The 26912-nt window shown below is 47.6% G+C and overlaps 1 protein-coding gene across 1 annotated transcript in view; it reads right to left on the reverse strand.

The window, feature by feature from the left end:
- HAUS5 (HAUS augmin like complex subunit 5) overlaps positions 1 to 26621 on the reverse strand; it is a gene marked incomplete in the record, with an annotated part of 32882 nt that extends 6261 nt beyond the window's left edge. Inside the window, 18 exon segments of the mRNA XM_077456404.1 lie at positions 1 to 127; positions 1082 to 1196; positions 5621 to 5766; positions 9613 to 9693; positions 9783 to 9945; positions 10274 to 10419; positions 11748 to 11814; positions 14130 to 14323; positions 14642 to 14699; positions 14804 to 14877; positions 15524 to 15602; positions 15728 to 15875; positions 16652 to 16784; positions 17785 to 17809; positions 18715 to 18747; positions 22086 to 22148; positions 22238 to 22337; positions 26521 to 26621. Coding sequence (XP_077312530.1) covers positions 1 to 127; positions 1082 to 1196; positions 5621 to 5766; positions 9613 to 9693; positions 9783 to 9945; positions 10274 to 10419; positions 11748 to 11814; positions 14130 to 14323; positions 14642 to 14699; positions 14804 to 14877; positions 15524 to 15602; positions 15728 to 15875; positions 16652 to 16784; positions 17785 to 17809; positions 18715 to 18747; positions 22086 to 22148; positions 22238 to 22335 — 1750 coding nt within the window.
- Positions 26622 to 26912: the final 291 nt, after the last annotated feature.

Genomic DNA, 26912 nt, shown 5'->3' on the forward strand with positions numbered 1-26912 from the left:
GGCTCTGGCTCTTCCGCAGCTGCTTCTGAATCTTATTCACGGCTTGATTGCGGCTGTTTGACTGGCAACGCAGGAAAAGAAGCTGCTTCTTCATATCTGCGACGTGACTGAGGATGGTCTCAGGAGCCTGGGAGTTCAAAAGGGAGACGGTCAGCTTGGCGAAAGAACAAAATGGCCGCCCTCGTGTCAGTAATTTTCAACGGCAATGCTAATGATCGTCTCTCAGGGGCCAAGATTGGTTGATTTACCATTTATGTGGCGGCCACGTTCCCACATTTCACATACAGATAATATAGGTGGCTGCACAGAGGTGGGCCTTATTTCCACGCTGCCACATGTCTACTTTTTGCTAAAAACACGCTCAATTGCACACCTCCAGCACTGCGACAGCGCAGTCACGATAGCTTCCAGTTGAAGAAAGTGGAAAGATAGAGTGGGACCCAAAGGGGTCATCTCACTTAAAGAACTGATGTAAGTAATCTGGTTTCCGGGTGGGGGACTCCCCCCCGGCAAGGCTCTCCACCGGTCTCCTTGCCTTGTAGTGCGATGCAACATAAAATTTTAATTGAAGTGCCACACCACCACTAAGAGGCCCAGATGCAACTTTAGTCCGACAGAAGTCAGGGGGACAATCCAAACTGCAGCCAACGCGTTTCGAGAGTGCCCTCTTCATCAGGGCTATGGGAAAAAAAAAAGACATACGGACATCTCTATAACATTCCAATATGCCCTCTTCTCATCTCTGAATGAATCATCTGAATATCCCCTCTTCTCATCTCTATATCACTCCAATAATCCCTCCTCTGGATCATATTCAAAAATTCAAATAGTTTTTATTATAATTTTAATTCTTTTTATTACTAGTTTTCATATTTTTTTAGCTGGTAGGGTGAGTTATTGATCACCTGATCATGGTGATGGCTGATCACACCTCGGGCAGCCCAGGAAACGCCTCCAGCATCATGATCTCTTCAAAAGTGGCCAATGGGAAGGCGTTAAACTAATATGATAAAAGTGACTGCTGTGCTACCTAGAACGCATTATTTACCGTTTAGGAACCCGGGTCCCTGCAGTGACTTACCTTATATAAAGGTAGGCCGATACTTGTGTAGATCCCTTTGTAGACATTATAGTACGGACAGTGGGGGTTCATCAGACGATTGATGGAGAGGTCCAGAGCCGGGATTTCATTTACACTAAAAAATTAACAATGAGAGGACAGCAAATTAGATCAAGGACAGTGGCAAAAAGCCAATGGCAATGCCAGTGGAAAAAGAAAAGAAAGAAGAAGAGGAAGGAAAAGGAAAGAAGAAAGAAGAAGGAAGATGAGGAAGGAAAAAGAAAGAAGAAGACGAGGAAGGAAAAAGAAAGAAGAAAGAAGAAGACGAGGAAGAAAAAAGAAAGAAGAAAGAAGACGAGGAAGGAAAAAGAAAGAAGGAAGAAGACGAGGAAGGAAAAAGAAAGAAGAAAGAAGACGAGGAAGGAAAAAGAAAGAAGGAAGAAGAAGACGAGGAAGGAAAAAGAAAGAAGAAAGAAGACGAGGAAGGAAAAAGAAAGAAGGAAAAAGAAGAGGAAGGAAAAAAAAAAAAAAAAAAAAAAAAAAAAAGGAGGAGGAGAAGGAGAAGAAGAAGGAGAAGGAGAAGAACCTTCCCCCCCCAAAAAAAAAATAAAAATAAAAAAAAACCCACACACAGCCCCCCCCCCCCCCCCCCAAAACAAAACAAACACACTCCCACCAAAAACCCAGAAAACATTATTCAAAAATAGTTTTTTTTTTTTACATGGGGTGACCTTTATGTGGTGCTCATTCTATAACATGCTACACATGTATTTTCGGGTGTAAATGCTCTAAAAAGGTTAACTTATCCTTTAACCACTTCAGCTCCGGACCAATAAACACCTTAAGGACCAGAGGTCTTTTTCCAATTTCGCACTGCGCTGCTTTAACTGGTAATTGCGCGGTCATGCAATATTGCACCCAAACGAAATTTGCGTCCTTTTCTTCCCACAAATAGAGCTTTCTTTTGATGGTATTTGATTGCCTCTGCGATTTTTTTTTTTTGCGATATAAATGGAAAAAAGAGCGAAAATTTTGAAAAAAAAAAAAAAGATATTTTCTTCTTTTTGTTATAAGAAAAATCAAATAAACTACATTTTAGTCATACATTGAGGGCAAAATTTATTCAGCCACATGTCTTTAGTAAAAAAAAAATGTCAATAAGCGTATATTTTTTGGTTTGCGCAAAAGTTATAGCGTCTACAAACTAGAGTACATTTTCTGGAATTTACACAGCTTTTAATTTATGACTGCCGATCTCATTTCTTGAGGTGCTAAAATGGCAGGGCAGTACAACCCCCCCCCCAAATGACCCCATTTTGGAAAGTAGACACCCCAAGGAAATTGCTGATGGGTATGTTGAGCCCATTGAATATTTATTTTTTTTGTCCTAAGGGATTGAATAATGACAAAAAAAAAAAAATTTAAAATATATTCCGCTACTTCTCCCGAGTATGGGGATACCACATGTGTGGGACTTTTGGGAGTCTAGTCGCGCACGGCACCCCGAAAACCAATCACCACCTTCAAGATTTCTAAGGGTGTAAATTTTTGATTTCACTCCTCACTACCTATCACAGTTTCGAAGGCCATAAAATGCCAAATTAGCACAAAACCCCCCAAAATGACCCCATTTTGGAAAGTAGACACCCCAAGCTATTTACTGAGAGGCATGTTGAGTCCATGGAATATTTTATATTTTGCCAAAAGTTGCGGGAATATTACAAACTTTTTTTTTTTTGCACAAAGTTGTCACTAAATGATATATTGCTCACACATGCTATGGGCAGAAGTCAAATTACACCCCAAAATAAATTCTGCTGCTTCTCCCGAGTACGGGGATACCACATGTGGGGGACTTTTTGGGAGCCTAGCCACGTACGGGACCCCGAAAACCAAGCACTGCCTTCCGGATTTAAATATAAAATGCTAACAAAAAAACTGTTAGGCCGCGTACACACCCGCGGACTGTTCGCCCAACTTTGTCCGTCCAACAGTTTCGGCAAACAGTCCGCTCAAACTTAGCATGGACGGACATGCCCACACACGACGAACAGTTTGCTGAAACCGTGCGCGATGACGTGAACGGCACGTACGACGGGACGAAAAATACGACGTCCTATACACTGCAATGCAACCTTCCGACGTGGAAATCCTTTCTGAGCATGCGCGAGACTTAGTTGGCCGAACAAGCCTACACACGAGCGAACAGTCCGCTGAAACCTTGTTTCAGCGGACAGTTTTTCGGAATTTCCGTAAGACCTTGTTCGGCCAACTGTCCGCTGAAACTGTCCGCTGAAGCCCCACACACGAGCGGACTGTCCGCCCAAACACTGTTCAGCGGACAAGGTTGGGCGAACAGTACGCGCGTGTGTACGCGGCCTTAGCGATCGCAGGGATCAGGCCTGACTCTGCGATCGCTGCAGTTATGTGTTTAGTGTTTTGTAAGTGACAGTGATCGATCGATACTGCACTTGGGTGGGCTGGGCAGAGGGGCAAAAACGTAGGTGCTAGCAGGTATCTGGGCTGATCCCGCTAACAATGCGTTTTTTTGGAACCCTGAACTGCTGGGGACGCTAGTATAGATCTGATCAGATCAGATATTGATCTGTTCAGATTCTATACCACTACGGGAGGTTTATGCTTTGCGCGTGGGTGTTAGCGGTACTGGCACTAACCTAGCGCTGCCTGGGGCGACGCAGACCCTGACCCTAAAACCTAATTGATATCACCCGCCGGGTGATCAGGGGGTTAAACCTTTATTGGGTAATAAATGGTGGGTGCCCTGATGCTATAAAAAGCAAACTAACCAGAGTCACCCGTAACACTTATACGGTGATCAGTGGTGAAAGGGTTAACTAGGGGCAATCAGGGGGTTCAAATTTTTATTAGGTAGTATATGGGGGTCCCTGACGCTATATAAAACCTGACGGGGAACCTAAATAACTAACTGGCTAACCAGTGTCACCAGTGACACTTATACTGTGATCGCTGGTGAAAGGGTTAACTAGGGGCAATCAGGGGGTTAAACCATTATTGGGTAGTATATCGGGGTACCTAGCGCTATAAAAACCTGGCGGTGAACCTAAAAAAATAACTAGCTACCTAGCGACAGTAGCGACACTGATGCAGCGATCAGAAAAATTATCGCTTAGTGACACTGGCAAAAGGGGGTGAAAGGGTTAACTAGGGGCAATCAGGATGTTAAAACCATTATTGGGTAGTATATCGGGGTACCTAGCGATATAAAAACCTGGCGGTGAACCTAAAAAAATAACTAGCTACCTAGCGACAGTAGCGACACTGATGCAGCGATCAGAAAAATGATCGCTTAGTGACACTGGCAAAAGGGGGTGAAAGGGTTAACTAGGGGCAATTTGTGTACCTGTGTGTACCTACATGTCAGTGTAGTGTTGGTGCACACTTACTATTAGTCTTCTCCTCGTAGTCCGGTCAAAAAGACCGCCCCGAGGAGAATGACATCACTTCCTCCTTCCTGTGTAAACAATACACAGTGGGAGGAAGTTAGTCATTGGCCAGGAGCGATCCAGAGGGGGTGGCCGAAAACCAACGGCCATCCCCTCATCACGGATCGCTGCTGGAGGGAAATGGACCGCCGTATCCAGCGGGAGGGGGTCCGATCGGACCCCCCACCCGCTGGAAGGCAGGCACGTAGATCTACGTGATTGTGCCTGCCTGTGCCATTCTGATGACGTATAATGGCAATACGGCGGTCCTTAAGTGGTTAAAATGGTTGTAAACCCCAGACATGAAACCTGAACAAAGCATATACCTCTATAATGCATACGTGTCTCAATCCAGAGCACTAAGCGCCACATCTGTCTGCTGCCTCCTTCCTCTTTTCATAGCACCAAGAGAAAAAATAAATAAAGTAGTGATGGGGGTGGGGGAGCTCCACAGCCTGCAATTGACAGCTTTAGCTCTGTTCCTGTGTGCTGGGGTAGTGTGTGTGTGTGTGTGTCCCTTCCCTCCAATCAGCTCTAACAGCTCTCCTCACTGAGATCTGCAATGTGTAACTTCAGATTTCCGCCCCTTTTTTCTGAACGCTCAGACAAGCTGTAAAAGAAATTCAGGACTTTGAATAGCTGTAGAGAAGAGATAAACAGGTACAACTTATGTAGGAGGATCTGTTTCATCTCTGTAGGTCACCTGAGGCCAGTCACTTCCCTGGATATATATGTGAGGGTTTACAACCTCTTGGCGCCGGCTGTACGCATATAGGAGACCTCTCTGCGGATGGGCCTTGGTTGCCGTGCGGCTACATATATGCGGTCCTGGTGTTTCAACCTACCATGCTCAGAGCGTGCTCCCAGCACTGTAGCTGGTGGGGGGCGGAATCGGTAAAGCTCCTGATGTGTACTGGCGATCAGGAGCTTTCCGAATCATGTGACTGCTGCGACAGCCAATCACAGCGGTTACATGACACAAATGCCCGCCTCCGGCTCCCAGCTTTTAGAACTCTTAAAGGGCCAGGAGTCACATTGGGTGTCCCAAGCCAAGGCAAAGCCATACATTTCCATGTCTGGCCAGGGAAGGGCTCACCCGTCTGCGCAGAGTTTCTGAAGTGCCGGGAGGGAGATGGCAGAGAAGTGTTTAACGTCCTTCATGATGGAATCCTTCAGGCGCTGAGACTCCAGGGAGACTTCCTGCGGCCGCGGTAGGAGCTTCTCCGTGACGAACTTCTGCACCTAGTGTGAAGACAGAGGAAGGTCAGCCATGAACAATGCCAGACTGAAGTATAAATTTCCTGTTCATTACTCCGATCCACAACACCGCCAAATGTCAGTCGCTCATCACCCAGGACAGCAGGAGGGGGGGCACAACAACTCCCAGCATGCCCCGCCCAACCAACATGTGCCTATGAGCCCTCAAAAAAAAGCTCCACTTCCATCAGCCGGGTACACAAAGTCGTGACGGGGTTCGTAAAATGCCTGCACGTTTTATTTTCAGCAGTGCTGAGCCACAAAAAGGATGTTGCCGTTTGGGAAAAAAATTAACAAGTTTCTATCCAAATTTTTCTTCTAGTGGTGCCAAGAAACGAAAATTCCGGTGCCGAAACCGAAAGTTCAGGATGTACTAGGTCAAAAACAAAACTGAAAACAGACAGTTTTTCAATTTGTAATAATGTGGCTGGCGTCTTTACATTGAAATCAATGGGACGCATTTTTTGCATTGAAGTCAATTTGACACGATTTTGCACTGCAGACAATAGGGGGTGTTTTCGCATTGAAGTCAACGGGACGCAATTTTGTACTGCAACCAATAGGGGTCGTTTTTGCATTGAAAACAACGGGACGCGATTTTGCACTCCAGTCAATATGGGGTGTTTTTGCATTCAAGTCAATGGGACACAGCATGCCATTATCAGCATTTTTTTGTTACTTCTATCAGCAAACCACCAATAACATAACTATTTTCAGTGACCAATATATCTGTGCATCCATAATTTTTTTGGATCCAACAGAAAACAAATCAAAAACAGGAAAAAAAAATAAAAAAAATAAAAAATTTAAAAAAAAAAGGAGGAAGGAATGAATCAAGGAAGGAGAAGGAAGGAGAAGAAAGGAGAAGAAAGGAGAAGAAAGGAGAAGAAAGGAGAAGAAAGGAAGGAGAAGAAAAGGAAGGAAGGAGAAAAAAGGGAAGGAAGGAGAAGAAAGGGAAGGAAGGAGAAGAAAGGGAAGGAAGGAGAAGAAAAGGAAGGAAGGAGAAGAGAAGGAAGGAAGGAGAAGAGAAGGAAGGAAGGAAGGAGAAGAGAAGGAAGGAAGGAAGGAAAAAAGGAAGGAAGGAAAAAAGGAAGGAAGGAGAAGAAGGAAGGAAGGAAGGAGAAGGAAGGAAGGAAGGAGAAGAAGGAAGGAAGGAGAAGGAAGGAAGGAAGGAGAAGGAAGGAAGAAAGGAAGGAGAAGGAAGAAAGGAAGGAGAAGAAAAGGAAGGAAGAAAGGAAGGAGAAGGAAGGAAGGAAGGAAGGAAGGAAGGAAGGAAGGAGAAGAAAGGAAGGAAGGAAGGAAGGAAGGAGAAAGGAAGGAGAAAGGAGGGAAGGAAGGAGAAAGGAGGGAAGAAGGAGAAAGGAGGGAAGAAGGAGAAAGGAGGGAAGAAGGAGAAAGGAGGGAAGAAGGAGAAAGGAGGGAAGAAGGAGAAAGGAGGGAAGAAGGAGAAAGGAGGGAAGAAGGAGAAAGGAGGGAAGAAGGAGAAAGGAGGGAAGAAGGAGAAAGGAGGGAAGAAGGAGAAAGGAGGGAAGAAGGAGAAAGGAGGGAAGAAGGAGGAAGGAAGGAAGGAAGGAAGGAAGGAAGGAAGGAAGGAAGGAAGGGGAAGAAAGGAAGGAGAAGAAAGGAAGGAGAAGAAAGGAAGGAGAAGAAAGGAAGGAGAAGAAAGGAAGGAAGGAAGGAGAAGAAAGGAAGGAAGGAAGGAGAAGAAAGGAAGGAAGGAAGGAAGGAAGGAAGGAAGGAAGGAAGAAAGGAAGGAGAAGAAAAGGAAGGAAGGAGAAGAAAGGAAGGGAGAGAAGAAAGGAGAAGAAAGGAAGGAAGAAGAAGAAAGGAAGGAGAAGAAAGGAAGGAGAAGAAAGGAAGGAAGGAAGGAGAAGAAAGGAAGGAAGGAAGGAGAAGAAAGGAAGGAAGGAAGGAGAAGAAAGGAAGGAAGGAAGGAAGGAAGGAGAAGAAAGGAAGGAAGGAAGGAGAAGGAAGGAAGGAAGGAGAAGGAAGGAAGGAAGGAGAAGGAAGGAAGGAAGGAAGGAAGAAAGGAAGGAGAAGAAAAGGAAGGAAGGAAGAAAAGGAAGGAAGGAGAAGAAAGGAAGGAAGGAGAAGAAAGGAAGGAAGGAGAAGAAAGGAAGGAAGGAGAAGAAAAGGAAGGAAGGAGAGAAAGGAAGGAAGGAGATGAAAGGAAGGAGAAGAAAGGAAGGAAGAAAGGAAGGAGAAGAAAAGGAAGGAAGAAAGGAAGGAGAAAGGAAGGAGGGAAGGAGAAAGGAGGGAAGAAGGAGAAAGGAGGGAAGAAGGAGAAAGGAGGGAAGAAGGAGAAAGGAGGGAAGAAGGAGAAAGGAGGGAAGAAGGAGAAAGGAGGGAAGAAGGAGAAAGGAGGGAAGAAGGAAGGAAGGAAGGAAGGAGGGAAGAAGGAGAAAGGAGGGAAGAAGGAGAAAGGAGGGAAGAAGGAGAAAGGAAGGAAGAAGGAGAAAGGAAGGAAGAAGGAGAAAGGAAGAAAGGAAGGAGAAGAAAAGGAAGGAGAAAGGAAGGAGAAGAAAGGAAGGATGAAGGAAGGAGAAGAAAGGAAGGAATGAAGGAAGGAGAAGAAAGGAAGGAATGAAGGAAGGAGAAGAAAAGGAAGGAAGGAGAAGAAAAGGAAGGAAGGAGAAGAAAAGGAAGGAAGGAGAAGAAAAGGAAGGAAAAAAGGAAGAAAGGAAGGAAGGAAGGAGAAGGAAGGAAGGAAGGAAGAAAGAAAGGAAGGAGAAGGAAGAAAGGAAGGAGGAAGGAAGGAAGGAAGGAAGGAAGGAAGGAAGGAAGGAAGGAAGGAAGGAGAAGAAAGGAAGGAAGGAAGGAGAAGAAAGGAAGGAAGGAGAAGAAAAGGAAGGAAGAAAGGAAGGAGAAGAAAAGGAAGGAAGAAAGGAAGGAAGGAAGGAAGGAGAAGAAAGGAAGGAAGGAAGGAAGGAAGGAAGGAGAAGAAAGGAAGGAAGAAGGAGAAAGGAAGGAAGGAAGGAAGGAAGGAGGGAAGAAGGAGAAGAAAGAAAGGAAGGAAGGAAGGAAGGAAGGAAGGAAGGAAGGAAGGAAGGAAGGAAGGAAGGAAGAAGGAGAAGAATGGAAGGAGGAGAAGAATGGAAGGAAGGAAGGAAGGAAGGAAGGAAGGAGAAAGAAGAAAGGAAGGAAGGAAGGAAGGAAAGGAGAAAGAAGAAAGGAAGGAAAGGAGAAAGAAGATCTAATGACTATTAAATGAGATTATATATATATATATATATATATATATAATCTATAGAAACATCATTAAAATAAATCTAACAAGTATTAAACAACTTACAGGTCAAAAATTCAAAACCCTAAATGCATAAGTGTGTACACCCCACCCACCAACCCCACCACACCCCCACCACCCCCCCCAACCCTTACCCCCCAACCCCCCCCACCCCATCCACCTATATCCCCCCAATCCTCCCCTCCACCGCAGTTATATCGCACCCCGTTGGCTCGGCAGCTTGAATCGCTGTAGGTGTACGTTGGGCACGTACACAGCAACCTGTGGGTGCGGGTGCCAATTGGCCAGTGGGGGAGCCAATCAGCGGCTCCGGCGCACACAATGTCCACCGGCCGCCCGCGATCGTTCCCTGCAGAGACAGAACGGGGATCTGCTGAAGTAAACAAGGCAGATTCCATCCTATCAGGGGATGATACAGAGATCCTCTCTTTCTGCTATGCAGGAACACGGATCTCTGTGTTGTCCCAGGCAGCCCATCCCCCCCTATACCATTAGTAAACACACCGAGGGAACACTTTAACCCCTTAAAGAAAATACACACATTCAATGGTCCCTATTAAGGCGTCTTTTAAACATGACCTCACCTCTGTGCAGCTGCGGCGTATCTGGGACTTGGCTGTGGCGTTTCCCGTTATTAAGATTTGGATCTGTTTTTGTTTTTTGTCCTGTAATACAAAGTAACAAGTCAGAGATCTGAAGAGGAAAGACAGAGAATGCGGAGGGTGAGCACAGAGGCGTAGTGCAACAGACTGACCAGCAGGAGGCAGGAGTCCTGAATGTTCTGCTGATGCTGTTGGAGAAGTTTCACTTCCTGCTTCCGCTCCATGGCGCTTTCTTGTAACGCTCGACATTCTTGCAACAAAGCCTCCTGACTTCCTCGAAGGAGCACGGAACGCAGCTCGGCATCAAACGCGGCCCTGACATCCATCCAGAGGGAGAGGAACAAGGAAAGCTTACCTTAAAAGACATGGCTTAGCTTACAGGGTGCAATACCCAACCACAGCCTGCAGATGGCGCACCTAAACAGTAAAAATCTTTACTGTAGTCCAAACAGCACCACCTAAAGGTCTATAGAAAAGTACTGCAACCAAAAAAAAAAAGACTGAACCTGGTTCCTCATTTACACCCTCATCAATGTGCTAATGCCACTTTTAAATCAAATGTTCCCTTTTTTTTATTACAGATTTAGGTGAACTACTGAACAGACCCAAGAAAATAAAAAAATAATGATTTTGGGTCACCCACCTGCTGAGCTGAGAGATCTCACGGTCATCTGCCAGGGATTTGTGCACTTCCTGTATCTTTGCCGCCAGGGGCTCTGACACTTCCTGTATCTGGTGCTGCACAGAGCGCAGTTCTGAGGTCACCTTGACGGACTCACCCCAGCCCTCCTGAGGACACAAAAAAAGAAATAAAAGAAATAAAAAAAAAAAAAAGAAAGAAAGAAAAGGAGAACCTGTCAGAGCAAAAATTATTTTCTAAGTTCCCTTCTAGGATTTAACACTTTCCCGAAATTTTAACATACACCCCAACCCCCGCCATCCTGCTCTCATACAGCAGAAATGGTTACTTTTTTGCTGTTCCATATTACTATAAGCATATTACACAGACAATTGTGAAGAATGTGCTTTAGCGGTTGTCTGCAGTTCTTGCAATCTCTCCAATTGTGGTAGGTGTATTTATACAAAATAAAAGTTAATCTGCCTATAAATTCATTCTATGTGACTGGGTTAAAAAAAAAAAATATATATATATTATATTATATATATATATATATATATATATATATATATATATATACCTACAAACACACAATATATTTTTCCTTGCCCCATTCACATAGAATGAATTTATAGGCAGATTCATTTATTTTTATTTTGTATAAATACACCTACCACAATCTTATATATTTTCTCTCTCTAAAATTATATTATAATATATATATATATATATATATTTTCATTCATATTCTCAGACACATGTCCTGGGCTATATTGTTTGCTGTGTAAATGTTATGAGGGGTTCTTTAAAGTTTCCGCACTCTCTTTTTTTTTTTAAACTCTTTCAATCTATAAAAGTGCATATATTAATAAAAAAAAAAACTAAAAAAAAAAAAAAAAACACACAGACCGTGTGAATGGGGAGAATACATTATGGCCACTAGATGGCGCAGAGCATCACAGAAAATAAGTAAGCTCATCAGCGCCACCTACTGGCCATGATCCCATATTTTCCCCATCCACATTTAAGCTGCAGGATATAGCCTAAGAACATTCAATTTTGCACCTAAGAAATGTACATGAAGCTTTGATGGATAAACAGTTTTTTTTTTTTTTTTAATGCACCCTCGGGTATTCTTTTACCATAGTGATAAGATTGACTAGAAAGCTGCATCACTGTGCAGCTAACACCTGTCTAAATAACGGCAAAGAGAAGTCAGTCACATTTCCGAAAATACAGTTGGCCATTACAAAGGAGAACTTGAGGAAAGTCCTCAATATGTAATAAAATTATGGAAATATGGCACAGCAAACATTTAAATCGACATGATAAAAAAACCTTTCAGGTAAATTTTACAATAACAGTTTGCAGTAAAATACATTGTAAATTTCTTTTTGAAAATTTTCCAAGATATTGCTAAGTATATAGAGCAGATCTGACGGTATGTAGGCAGTAACGGCTTGCTGTAACAGACAAGAGATGCTGGCGACATACATACCTGTATCAGACTGTTAAAGGACGGGAGAACGTCTGCAGAGTTGCGATGGTCACCCTCATAGTAAGATCTGAAAAGAACCGACAACCAATCACCAACCTGAAAAATTTTACCCAGAAAACCACCTGCATGTCCCATAACTTATATTCAATGTGGCATTTTGCAAGTTCAGCTACATTATATGGGCAAATCTGAAGACACCTGACCACCACACCTTCCTATATGGCCAAAAGAATGTGCCCCCCCCTCCCCCGCCCTCTAAATGATGGAGTTCCGATATTTCTCCAGTGAAGGGTCCTGATAATACTCCATCATACAAAAGACATTATAGAAAAGTCTTCTCTTCCAGCTTTGTGGTAACAGTTTGGTGAAAGTTTTTTTCTGTTCCAGCATTACCGGTACCCCTGTGTACAAAGCGAGCTCCATAAAAAGACAAGCTTTGACTGGTTTAGTGTGGAGGAACTCGAGTGTCCGGTACACTTTTGGGATGAATTGGCATGCCGATAGTGAGCCAGGTCTTTTTTCTTGGTGCCCAACTCATTAAATAGTTTTGTTTTTTAAATTGGCACCAAATGTGAAGCCCAACTCGTGAACCAGGTCTTTTTTTTTTCTTTGCGCCAAACATGAGCCCCAGCACATGAACCAGGTCTTTTCCTTGGTGCCCAACACATGAACTAGGTTTTTTTCTTGGCGCCCAACATTTGAATTTTCTTGGTGCCCAATGTAAGGTCCAATACGTGAACCAGGTGGCGCACAACGAATGCCCCAACACAGGAAACGTTTCTTTTTTTCTTGACGCCCAACATGAGCCCCAACAAGGGAACAAGGTGTTTTTCTTGGTGCCCAACATGTGAACCAGGTCTTTTTTCTTGGCGCCCAACATGTGAACCAGGTCTTTTTTCTTGGCGCCCTACATGTGAACCAGGTATTTTTTCTTGGCGCTCAACATGGGAACCAGGTCTTTTTTTTTCTTGGCACCCAGTGCGAGGTCCAACATGGGAACCAGGTCTTTTTTTTTTCTTGGCGCCCAACGAAAGCCCCAACATGGGAACCAGGTCTTTTTTACTTGGCGCCCAATGGGAGGCCCAACATGGGAACCAGGTCTTTTTTACTTGGTGCCCAATGGGAGGCCCAACATGGGAACCAGGCCTTTTTTCTTGGCGCCCAACATGGGAACCAGGTCTTTTTTTCTTGGCGCCCAGTGCGAGGTCCAACATGGGAACCAGGTCTTTTTTTCTTGGCGCCCAATGGGAGGCCCAACATGGGAACCAGGTTTTTTTTACTTGGCGCCCAATGGGAGGCCCAACATGGGAACCAGGTCTTTTTTACTTGGTGCCCAATGGGAGGCCCAACATGGGAACCAGGTCTTTTTTACTTGGTGCCCAATGGGAGGCCCAACATGGGAACCAGGTCTTTTTTACTTGGCGCCCAATGGGAGGCCCAACATGGGAACCAGGTCTTTTTTACTTGGTGCCCAATGGGAGGCCCAACATGGGAACCAGGCCTTTTTTCTTGGCGCCCAACATGGGAACTAGGTCTTTTTTTCTTGGCGCCCAGTGCTAGGTCCAACATGGGAAGCAGGTCTTTTTTTCTTGGCGCCCAATGGGAGGCCCAACATGGGAACCAGGTTTTTTTTTACTTGGCGCCCAATGGGAGGCCCAACATGGGAACCAGGTCTTTTTTACTTGGTGCCCAACAAGAGGTCCAACAGACGAACCAGGTCTTTTTTCTTGGTGCCCAATATGAGCCGCCCAACACAGGAACCAGGTCTCTTTTATTGGCGTCCAACGAAAGCCCCAACATGGGAACCAGGTCTTTTTTACTTGCCGCCCAATGGGAGGCCCAACATGGGAACCAGGTCTTTTTTCTGGGTGCCCAACAAGAGGTCCAACAGAGGAACCAGGTCTTTTTTCTTGGTGCCCAATATGAGCCACCCAACACAGGAACTAGGTCTCTTTTCTTGGCACCCAACAAAAGCCCCAACATGGGAACCAGGTCTTTTTTTTTTTCTTGGCGCCTAGCGGGTGACCCAACATGTGAACCAGGTCTCATCATCCAACATTAATGCCTGATCACACAAAATTCCCACAGACACCCTCCAAAAGCTTGTGGAAAGTCTTCCCAGAGTAGAGGAGGGTATAGCCACAAAGAGGAGGCCAACTCCATATTGTGGGGTTCGGGGGAACGCTATATTAAAAGGCCATGGATGGAATGGGATGTCCAACAAGATCATAAAGATGTGATGGTCAGGTGTCCATCTACTTTAGGCGATATAATGTATCAAATACAGAATAAACTCATCCTAGGTCTACCTTTTGTTATAGGTGGCCCTTTTTTCTTATTTGCTCTCTCGGATCTATAAAAAGATACTTATGGAGAAATCACCTTGCCCTTTTGGAGGTGTCCAAGGCATCTCTGCTGTCGTGGCCATCACCGGTGGTCTCAGAGATGCTGCTGGAGGTCTGGGAGGGGTCAGCCGCAAGGGAGGACTGTAGCTGCCTCATATCCCGCGTGGCCTCCAGAGCCAGGTGCTCCAGGGAGGAGACAATGTGGTTGGGAGGATGGGAGCTCCAGACCTTCTACGGGACATGAAAATGTTTGATAGGTTAATATAAACGGGATACACTTAGCTTTCTTTTCATATTTCCTAACTTCCAGTTCCAAGCCAATACTATTCAGCATTCATCTGACAGCGCTGTGCAAAATAAAATCCCAACTGGCTCATGGCCGACCCTTCTTGTCCCAATATAAAGACAGACTCGATACAGACATAGATGGCAATAAATACCGGTCAGAGGCTCTAACCTTCACCACTATATTCAAAGTGAAGTAATTAAAAAAAAAAATATGAAAAAATGGTCCCATGTAATAGGAGCGTGCCTTTTAAAATTGCTCACCTCCGCCATGCTCATCCATTGCTGGTGTGCCAGAGAACGAAGCTCATCCCCTCCGGTCCTGCGTGGAATAAAAAGGTTAGGCTTAGAACGGACGCAAAGGAATTTGAAAAATAACAGAACAGAGAAGGCGGCTAAACCTCCCGGCAGGAGGCTTATACTTACGAAGAAGAGATGGAATCATCCCGGAGAGAGCGCAAAAACAGCAAGCGCACCTGGCAAACGTCCCGGACGTCCCTCTGCAAAAGGAAAACGGGGATCTTAGAAGTCTTCAATTATAACCAAAACAGGGGAATATAAAAAAAAAGGCGTCATTCCTTGTCTTCACAGGTTCCTTTACCCTGATGAAGACACGTAACAAGAGACGCAACGTGTTGGGTGAAGACAGGTGACATCATCACGTAGGCTGGAAGTGGGATCTGTTTTATCATATGCGGTTTTGATCTCTTTCTCAATCGTGAGTGCAATCTATCTTAATAAATTGAGAAATCGTGGCAATATTACAAGATGGCCGCCTTTATTTGATTGGAGTACTTTTAGTGGATTTCATAGATGAGTAGAACTTGGCTCTTAAAGTGATACATACCTGGTTATTGAAGGAGTGGATGAGCGAATATCGGAAGAGACTCTGAACCTCCTTAATATTAGGTGGGTGATAATAAAGTTATGGCTGATCAGTGTGCGTGTGTATATATATATATATATATATATATATATATATATATATATATATATATATATATATATATATATATATATATATATATAAATAAATAAATTTGTAAGGGGCCCCCAGGATGGGAGGTATTGTGAAACTAGAGTTCTGCTCCAATCATGGCATGTTGAGGACAAAGTTCAGACAGAAGAGGTACGGGGGTCACCTACCATCACTTCAGGCTGCGGTAAGGTGCCGCTGGCAGAGTCACCTTCCAACAAAGGAAATATAATCTCCCTCTGAGATACTCTGCAGGGGGAAAAAACAAAAAACAAAAAAAAACGTAAGAATGTTGGACACCCGACATTCACCGACAACCAACACAATCCTCTCCGCCCGGTGAACGGACGGGACTTTTGAGGTCATCTACACACCGGCTGACGTCCTGCAGCTGCTCGCAGCGGTACTGTATCCGAGCGTTGCTTTCCCGGAGCATCTCGCACTCCTCATCTCTCTTCTTACTGAACGCCCGGAGCAGGAGAGCGCGGCGGCGGTAATCCTGCGACTTCTCGCTGTTCAGTTCTGTGGGGATATAATGTACATAGTGACCACAACACTGACCGGCAGCTAGAAGAACACGATGGAGGTATAAGACTTGGGCAAGAGTAAGATTTACATTCACGCCGTCGGCAGTCTCTGACCCTCTCCCGCGTCACGTCGGCAGTCTCTGACCCTCTCCCGCGTCACGTCGGCAGTCTCTGACCCTCTCCAGTATGAAACACACAGAGCAGAGATTGCAGAGGCTCAAAAATATACACACAGTATCTCACAAAAGTAAGTACACCCCTCACATTTTTGTAAATCTTTTCTTCTATTTTTTTCATGTGACAACACTGAAGAAATGACACTTGTCTACAATGTAAAGTAGTGAGTGTACAGCTTGTATAACAGTGTAAATTTCCTGTCCCCTCAAAATAACTCAACACACAGCCATTAATGTCTAAACCGCTGCCAACAAAAGTGAGGACACCCCTAAGTGAAAATGTCCAAAATTGGCTTAAAGTGTCAATATTTTGTGTAGCCGCCATTATTTTCCGGCGCTGCCTTAAAGGAGAAGTCCAGCTTCAGCTTGTTTGGCTGGGCTTCTCCTACGAGTCACAGGAGTGAAATTCGCTTTGCACTCCTGCGACTCGTTTTCAGGTCGGTCTGAAGTCCACTCTCTGCTGACGTCACGGATATCAGTCCGGGCACCGCGTCATCCCAACAATAAAGTCTGGATCCACCCGGTCCCTGGACTGACACTTAGGTATATATTCTCCCCCCCCACACACATTGTCGCTGAACTTGTCCTGTCTCACCTTGGCTGAGGATCTCCCCCTCTGCGCTCTGGATCTGTTCCTGCAAGTGCTGCAGCTCCGATCGCAGCTCCAGGATCTCCCGACACAGCTGCTTCCTGTGCTGCTGCTCCTCCTCCTCCGCCGAGCGCTGCGCCTGCCGAGAATATCAGAAGAACAATAAAAAATTTACGTTGGGGAGGGGGGTTGGTATCCATCTCATTTATACATATTAGAGAAAGATTCTTCAATTGCTTTCTATAGGAAGGAGGTCAGTACATTTTTAGTACATTGTCTGTTTCTGGTTTTGAGGTCATGCGCCCAAATCGGCACATCGCCGCCATTCTGCCTTACCTTCATGTATTTTTTTTTTTATGTCTTGTATGGAACGGTATGGCGTTATCAATTTTGGTAGTATGCTGACATCTAGTGGCAGTTTTGGGCCACTACAACTTGTTTACGAATGTGATTTTGGTAATCTTCCCTAGTCCTCCGCTCCCGTTTGGGACTAAAGGAACTAACCCTAGCTAGATCCTTCACCATTTTTTTTTTTTTAGGATGTATTGCTTATGAAAGCCATTGGGGTTGATTTACTAAAGGCAAACAGACTGTGCACTCTGCAAGTGCAGTTGCTCCAGAGCTTAGTAAATGAGGGAGAGCCTTACTTTACAGAGAATAGCCAATCACATGCAAGGAAAATAAAGAAAAGAAAAGAAAAAAAAAAGAATTTTTGCTTGCATGTGATTGGATGATGAGTCAGCAGAGCTTTCCCCTCATTTACTAAGCTCTGGAGCAACTGAGCATGCAAAGTGCACAGTCTATTTGCCTTTAGTAAAATCAACCCCCTATGTCTTCTTACATTTCAAAAGACTGGAAAAACATCCTCTGTGTACGGCAATAAGTTGAAGTAAAATTCAGTCGGAATTCAAAATTGTGTGTCGTACTGAAGAGTTGAGCTGCCTGTGGATTCTGCAAAGTCAGCAGGTGGCTGTACTGCCCAGGCAGGATGGGTAGAAGGAGGCATGTCAACGCATAAAGTGGCATTTGAAACAGAACAGCCCCTCCCCCCCCCCTTGATAGAGGACACAGGCAAATGAAAACCCTTTAAGCCCCTCCCCCACCCACGCATGGACAATTCAGATAGTAGGATCACTTACCTCCGAGTGCTGCAGCTGCTGATACCTGTGTTCACAGTCAAGGTGTAACATATACATGAGGATTCAATTGCCTATTGATTGATAATTGGCTAATTGATTAATTGTATTTTTTTTCCCCGATTCCATTTACAAAGCCCCCCCCCCCCATATAGACATGAGATGGGACTATTCCAGTCCAGACAGACATTGTGTGCAGATCTCTGCTCTCCTCTGCCTATCTGTGGGATCAGAGCAGGCTGGGAGATGGTGGGAATGGTGTATACAGGTCTATTTGTGGGTGTGTCCGGGAACACCTCCCCTCCATCACAATCAGGGGTTCCCAGATCACCAACATAAGGAAACTGCTGATGGACTAATGCAAACCCAAAGCCCCAATCAGGAGGGTTGTGCTCCCTTTACGTATCTCAGGGCTTCAATTTCCACATCTATTGGAGGGTACGGGTTCTCTTTAACCATGGCCCCACCGGAAGCATATACTCCTCCCCCTTTGGCTCCCACACCTGGGAGCAAGAAATAATACCTGGTACTTCCAAGATTGGGGGAGCAAGAAGCGACCGCGGGCCGACACGCCAGAAGGGTCCCCGGCCCGCCGACGCGCCAGAAGGGTCCCCGGCCGGCCCCATGCGCCAGAAGCGACCGCGGGCCCCACACGCCAGAAGCGACCGCGGGCCCCACACGCCAGAAGCGACCGCGGGCCCCACACGCCAGAAGCGACCGCGGGCCCACACACCAGGTGGTGTCAAAAAAGTCTTCCAATTACATTCTGTCACAGTGACACCAGGAAAAGACAGCGAATGTCCCCAGTGGGGACAGAGGCAGCAATAAAAACCTGACAGGGGTTCCAGCCCCCCCCCCCCCCCCCCCCTCACTGTTCCATATCAAAGAACATCTGTGGCCCATATAAAGCAGAACGTCAGTCAGTAAGGATACCACAGAAGGTTGCCTTCGATGTTCCTCACCGTCCTACAAGAGAAGAAAAGAAGTCATCAAAATATGTTCAGCATTGAAGACTGAGGATTACCATGACAGCCAGGCATATTAGCATTTTTTTACCCACTTGCTGACTGCAATATGTATAGGTATGTTGCGGCTTTGAAGTGTTTTCCCGGCACTGGTTTGCAGAACTGATCGCCGTTGATATGCGGCACTGATGGGTACTTATGGGTGGCATGGATGGGCACCACCGATGAGGGGACATCTGGCAGGCACTGACTGGCTTTGTTTGGGCATTTACTGGTATCCCTGGGGGTCTAGGGTGGCATCCCTGGTGATCCATCTGTTGTGGTGTCCCTGGTGGTCCAGTGTGGACATCCACTGATAAACAATCAGCACAGGACCCCCCCCCCCAGTCAGGAGAGCAGCCGATTGGCTGTCCTCTACCCGCGTCTGTCAGATGCGAGCAAGGAAAAGCCCATCAATGGCTCTTCCGGTTTACATAATGATCAGCTGTGATTGGACAGCAGACTCTTTACCGAGATCAGTTGTGCGGTGTGTCAGAGTGACACGCCGCACCACCGATCGCAACGATGCTCGTCCCCATGGGCGTGTGGTGGCTGTTATCCTGCTGGACCACATATGACGCCCAGTCAGGATAACTGAACCACCGCCCGCCCGTCATTCTGCTATAGGCCGGGCAGGAAGTGGTTAAACTTCCCCCCCATCCCTCCGTGCTCACGTGGACCCATACGCAAAAGCCCCATGCAGATATGTAAACGGTGTTCTCACCACACACGCGAGGTATCACCACGATCGGTAGAGCGAGAGCAATAATTCTAGCACTGGACCTCCTCTGTAACTCTAAGCAGATAACCTTCAAACTTTTTCTTTTTTAAAGCATCGCCTGTGGAGATTTTTAAGTATTGTAGTTTGGCGCCATTTCACGAGCGGGGCGCAATTTTTAAAGCGTGACATGTTTGGTATCCATTTACTTGGCGTAACATCATCTTTTATTTTTTACCAAAAAAAATTGGGTTATATTTTGTGATTTTTTTTTGTTGCTTTAAAAATTTTTTATTACAGTGTATTTTTTTCCCCCCAAAAAATGCAAAATTAAAAATAAATAAAAACACTGCCACAAATACCGCGTGTCATAAAAAATTGCAACGATCATTTTATTCCCTAGGATCTCCCTTGAACTTTTCAACCTTTTTCCACATTTCAGGCTTCAAACATAAAGATATAACATTTTTATTTTTTGTGAAGAATCACCAACAAGTGGGACACAATTGTGAAGTGGAACGAAATCTATTGGATTTTTGAAACTTTTTTAACTAATAAAAAACTGAAAAGTGGTGCGTGCAAAATTATTCGGCCCCTTTACTTTCAGTGCAGCAAACTCACTCCAGAAGTTCAGCGAGGATCTCTGAATGATCCAACGTTGTCCTAAATGACTGATGGTGATAAATAGAATCCACCTGTGTGTAATCAAGTCTCTGTATAAATGCACCTGCTCTGTGATAGTCTCAGGGTTCTGTTGAAAGCGCAGAGAGCATCATGAAGACCAAGGAACACACCAGGCAGGTCCGTAATACTGTTGTGGAGAAGTTTAAAGCCGGATTTGGATACAAAAAGATTTCCCAAGCTTTAAACATCCCAAGGAGCACTGTGCAAGCGATCATTTTGAAATGGAAGGAGTATCAGACCACTGCAAATCTACCAAGACCTGGCCGTCCCTCTAAACTTTCAGCTCAGACAAGGAGAAGACTGATCAGAGATGCAGCCAAGAGGCCCATGATCACTCTGGATGAACTGCAGAGAACTACAGCTGAGGTGGGAGAGTCTGTCCATGGGACAACAATCAGTCGTACACTGCACAAATCTGGCCTTTATGGAAGAGTGGCAAGAAGAAAGCCATTTCTCAAAGATGTCCATAAAAAGTCTCATCTAAAGTTTGCCACAAGCCACCTGGGAGACACACCAAACATGTGGAAGAAGGTGCTCTGGTCAGATGAAACCAAAATCCAACTTTTTGCCCACAATGCAAAACGATATGTTTGGCGTAAAAGCAACACAGCTCATCACCCTCAACACACCATCCCCACTGTCACACACGGTGGTGGCAGCATCATGGTTTGGGCCTGCTTTTCTTCAGCAGGGACAGGGAAGATAGTTAAAATTGAGGGGAAGATGGATGCAGCCAAATACAGGACCATTCTGGATGAAAACCTGTTGGAGTCTGCAAAAGACCTGAAACTGGGACGGAGATTTATCTTCCAACAAGACAATGATCCCAAACATACAGCAAAATCTACAAAGGAATGGTTCACAAATAAACGTATCCAGGTGTTAGAATGGCCAAGTCAAAGTCCAGACCTGAATCCAATCGAGAATCTGTGGAAAGAGCTGAAAACTGCTGTTCACAAACGCTCTCCATCCAACCTCACTGAGCTCCAGCTGTTTTGCAAGGAAGAATGGGCAAGAATTTCAGTCTCTCGATGTGCAAAACTGATAGAGACATACCCCAAGCGACTTGCAGCTGTAATCGCAGCAAAAGGCGGCTCTACAAAGTATTAACGCAAGGGGGCCGAATCATTTTGCACGCCCCACTTTTCATTTTTTTATTAGTTAAAAAAGTTTCAAAAATCCAATAGATTTCGTTCCACTTCACAATTGTGTCCCACTTGTTGGTGATTCTTCACAAAAAATAAAAATGTTATATCTTTATGTTTGAAGCCTGAAATGTGGCAAAAGGTTGAAAAGTTCAAGGGGGGCGAATACTTTCGCAAAGCACTGTATATATCTCAGAGATCCTAGGGAATAAAATTATTCCCCAAACCATATAAATAAAAAAAAATGAATACTATATTATTTTTATTTTAAAAAAAAATAATAAAAAAAATATATATTATTTTTACTATATATATATATATATATATATATATATATATATATATATATATATATATATATATATATATATATATATATATATAATATTTCTCTCTCTCTCTCTCTCTCTCGAGAGAGAGAGAGAGATAGAGAAATATCTCAGAGATCCTAGGGAATAAAATGATTCCCCAAACCATATAAAAAAAAATAATAATAAAAAAATGAATAATAATAAAAATAATTATATATATATATTATATATATACACACATTTTATATATTTTTTATAATTTTTTTACATTTATTTATAAGGTTCGGGGGTTCCAAGTAAGTTTCTAGCACAAAAAGTGCCAGAAAAGTTCTGGTCTGGACATGTTTGCTTTCCGCAGGAATCCTTTAACTAAACCGGTTCTAAGAGATAAAAGGCGGGATCAACCGACCAATCAGCTTTAGGCGTTGGACGCGGCCCTCACCTCTGGCTGCGCACATGGCAGATGACGTACTTCCAGATATCAGCGCACTGTCCGATGAACAGCCTGGGGAAGAGAGAAGACGAGGAGGGTCAGGTGGTCGGAAGTAAACGGCTCCTCTTACTTTTCTAAATCCCGGCGGGTCGGCGCCTCACCTCTGCAGGACGTCCTCCGGGGGCGCTTTCTGCGAGGGAACTCCCATCTCCTCCGTCACCCATCTCCGCAGCTCCTGCGCCAGACCGCGCCGATCCATTCCTGGGGAGGTAAACGGGTAAGAAAAAGTGACAAAAAAAAAAAACCCCCCCCCCCCCCCAAAAAAAAAATCCCCAAAACAAACAAAAACAACCAACAAAAAAAAATTTATAATATAAAAAAAAAGGGCCGTCTCCGATTGGCTGCCAGTGGCAACACAGACAGGATGGATGCAGTAAAAGAAAACTCCGCCACTGACAAGGTGGCTTCCGCTATAAGGCAGTGCGCACAATGTCATAACGTAGCGGAAGCCAATCAGAATGCTTCTAATGACTCCCCTTTTAACCACTTCACGTCGTTAGATCCTTTTAAAGCATCCCTCCCCCCCCCCCCCCACTACAATTCCACCAATTAAATAAACAGACTGCACACAGGCCCCGATCCTGGGGAGTGAATGGCGGTTCGGTGCCGGCCCTGTCGCCCCTGGCAACCACAACCTGGGCCCCCTCCTCCCTGTATACCCCCCGGCCTGGGCTCAGGACACGACCACTGCATTGGTTGCTATGGGAGACACACAACTCATTTTTTGGTTCATACCAATGCGGGGGGTTGGGGGGGGGGATGAGGGCGATACGGGGCAGATAGCGATAAAGCATCAAACCGCATCCGTCGCCACACCGGGTGTAGCCAATAATATGGAGGAGGGATGGCGGGGGCTCGGGGGCTCGGGGGGGGGGGGGGTCACACCCCCCTCTATGACAGTGATGGCAAACCTTGGCACCCCAGATGTTTTGGAACTACATTTCCCATGAAGCTCCACTACACTGCACAGTGCATGAGCATTATGGGAAATGTAGTTCCAAAACATCTGGGGTGCCAAGGTTCGCCATCACTGCTCTATGACCACAAAATGTCCCCAATCTTCTCTCTCTACACCCGGCGTGTCGGTGACGTGGTCCGCACTGCGACCGCAACCCGCCCGACTCCTCACAGCCCACCGTAGAGGGCGTCATCTTAGAGCACCACACTATGGAGAGCGCCCACCGCAGGGAGATCAGAATACTACAAGTCTAAAGATCGCACCTGACAGAGCAAAGAAGACCCAACAACCACATCCCATCCACCACAAGTCCCAGCTTGTCCTCCCAACCCACCACAAGTCCCAGCGTGTCCCCCCAACCCACCACAAGTCCCAGCTTGTCCTCCCAACCCACCACAAGTCCCAGCGTGTCCCCCCAACCCACCACAAGTCCCAGCTTGTCCTCCCAACCCACCACAAGTCCCAGCGTGTCCCCCCAACCCACCACAAGTCCCAGCTTGTCCTCCCAACCCACCACAAGTCCCAGCGTGTACCCCCAACCCACCACAAGTCCCAGCGTGTCCCCCCAACCCACCGCAAGTCCCAGCGTGTCCTCCCAATCCACCACAAGTCCCAGCGTGTCCTCCCAATCCACCGCAAGTCCCAGCGTGTCCTCCCAACCCACCACAAGTCCCAGCGTGTCCTCCCAACCCACCACAAGTCCCAGCGTGTCCCCCCAACCCACCACAAGTCCCAGCGTGTCCTCCCAATCCACCGCAAGTCCCAGCGTGTCCTCCCAATCCACCACAAGTCCCAGCGTGTCCCACCAACCCACCGCAAGTCCCAGCGTGTCCCACCAACCCACCGCAAGTCCCAGCGTGTCCCACCAACCCGCCACAAGTCCCAGCGTGTCCCACCAACCCGCCACAAGTCCCAGCGTGTCCCACCAACCCGCCACAAGTCCCAGCGTGTCCCACCAACTCGCCACAAGTCCCAGCGTGTCCCACCAACCCGCCACAAGTCCCAGCGTGTCCCACCAACCCGCCACAAGTCCCAGCGTGTCCCACCAACCCGCCACAAGTCCCAGCGTGTCCCACCAACCCGCCACAAGTCCCAGCGTGTCCCCCCAATCCACCGCAAGTCCCAGCGTGTCCTCCCAATCCACCGCAAGTCCCAGCGTGTCCCACCAACCCACCGCAAGTCCCAGCGTGTCCCACCAACCCGCCACAAGTCCCAGCGTGTCCCACCAACCCGCCACAAGTCCCAGCGTGTCCCACCAACCCGCCACAAGTCCCAGCGTGTCCCACCAACCCGCCACAAGTCCCAGCGTGTCCCACCAACCCGCCACAAGTCCCAGCGTGTCCCACCAACCCGCCACAAGTCCCAGCGTGTCCCACCAACCCGCCACAAGTCCCAGCGTGTCCCACCAACCCGCCACAAGTCCCAGCGTGTCCCCCCAACCCACCGCAAGTCCCAGCGTGTCCCACCAACCCGCCACAAGTCCCAGCGTGTCCCACCAACCCGCCACAAGTCCCAGCGTGTCCCACCAACCCGCCACAAGTCCCAGCGTGTCCCACCAACCCGCCACAAGTCCCAGCGTGTCCTCCCAATCCACCACAAGTCCCAGCGTGTCCCCCCAACCCACCGCAAGTCCCAGCGTGTCTCCTCAACCCACCGCAAGTCCCAGCGTGTCCTCCCAACCCCCCACAAGTCCCAGCGTGTCCCCCCAACGTGTCCTCCCAACCCACCACAAGTCCCAGCGTGTCCCACCAACCCGCCACAAGTCCCAGCGTGTCCCACCAACCCGCCACAAGTCCCAGCGTGTCCCACCAACCCGCCACAAGTCCCAGCGTGTCCTCCCAATCCACCACAAGTCCCAGCGTGTCCCCCCAACCCACCGCAAGTCCCAGCGTGTCTCCTCAACCCACCGCAAGTCCCAGCGTGTCCTCCCAACCCCCCACAAGTCCCAGCGTGTCCCCCCAACGTGTCCTCCCAACCCACCGCAAGTCCCAGCGTGTCCCACCAACCCACCGCAAGTCCCAGCGTGTCCCACCAACCCACCGCAAGTCCCAGCGTGTCCCACCAACCCGCCACAAGTCCCAGCGTGTCCCACCAACCCGCCACAAGTCCCAGCGTGTCCCACCAACCCGCCACAAGTCCCAGCGTGTCCCACCAACCCGCCACAAGTCCCAGCGTGTCCCACCAACCCGCCACAAGTCCCAGCGTGTCCCACCAACCCGCCACAAGTCCCAGCGTGTCCCACCAACCCGCCACAAGTCCCAGCGTGTCCCACCAACCCGCCACAAGTCCCAGCGTGTCCCCCCAATCCACCGCAAGTCCCAGCGTGTCCTCCCAATCCACCGCAAGTCCCAGCGTGTCCCACCAACCCACCGCAAGTCCCAGCGTGTCCCACCAACCCGCCACAAGTCCCAGCGTGTCCCACCAACCCGCCACAAGTCCCAGCGTGTCCCACCAACCCGCCACAAGTCCCAGCGTGTCCCACCAACCCGCCACAAGTCCCAGCGTGTCCCACCAACCCGCCACAAGTCCCAGCGTGTCCCACCAACCCGCCACAAGTCCCAGCGTGTCCCACCAACCCGCCACAAGTCCCAGCGTGTCCCCCCAACCCACCGCAAGTCCCAGCGTGTCCCACCAACCCGCCACAAGTCCCAGCGTGTCCCACCAACCCGCCACAAGTCCCAGCGTGTCCCACCAACCCGCCACAAGTCCCAGCGTGTCCCACCAACCCGCCACAAGTCCCAGCGTGTCCCACCAACCCGCCACAAGTCCCAGCGTGTCCCACCAACCCGCCACAAGTCCCAGCGTGTCCTCCCAATCCACCACAAGTCCCAGCGTGTCCCCCCAACCCACCGCAAGTCCCAGCGTGTCTCCTCAACCCACCGCAAGTCCCAGCGTGTCCTCCCAACCCCCCACAAGTCCCAGCGTGTCCCCCCAACGTGTCCTCCCAACCCACCACAAGTCCCAGCGTGTCCCACCAACCCGCCACAAGTCCCAGCGTGTCCCACCAACCCGCCACAAGTCCCAGCGTGTCCCACCAACCCGCCACAAGTCCCAGCGTGTCCTCCCAATCCACCACAAGTCCCAGCGTGTCCCCCCAACCCACCGCAAGTCCCAGCGTGTCTCCTCAACCCACCGCAAGTCCCAGCGTGTCCTCCCAACCCCCCACAAGTCCCAGCGTGTCCCCCCAACGTGTCCTCCCAACCCACCACAAGTCCCAGCGTGTCCCACCAACAATGCAATGCAAATCCTAGAATGCACTACAGGTCCCAGCAACCCCCACCGATCCCAGCACACATTGTATTCCCAGCATGCCTTGCACATGACTCTCTGGAGGCGGCACTACAACTCCCAGCATGCCCCGGGCCCCCTCCCCCAGCTGGGAATTATAGTTCTGACAGCAGGTTGTCGCTCCCCTCCCCCTCTCACCCTCCCCGGTGCTCGGCTCGCTCTTCCCGCCTGTCGCGATTTGAATGTGTCACAGCCGGCAGGGCGTCAGCAGGGCGCACTTCCCGGACTCCGCCAGCAGAGGGAGGCAGAGCGCCTTCCGACCAGCTGAAGGCCCCGCACTCCGCCGTTTGTATAGGGCTGCGGCCCGGAACCTAGCGCCATCTTGTGGCGAAGTGAGGGTATGACCAATACACCTTTATTTTACGGTTTTTTTCTTTTCTTTTTATACAAAGTTACAAGAGAAAAGTAAACAAAAGAAGAGGAGCTGTCATTGCTGGAGGGGAGTGATATGCGGCCGTCATACTGACACTTCCTTCACTGCATGGCACGGGATGTTTTAACATTATTATTATTATTAATAATAATAATAA

Source organism: Lithobates pipiens, unplaced genomic scaffold, assembly GCF_037356315.1.
Source record: "Lithobates pipiens isolate NorthernLeopardFrog02 unplaced genomic scaffold, aLitPip1_a1.2 Scaffold_27, whole genome shotgun sequence".
In the NCBI taxonomy this organism is placed as follows: Eukaryota; Metazoa; Chordata; class Amphibia; order Anura; family Ranidae; genus Lithobates; species Lithobates pipiens.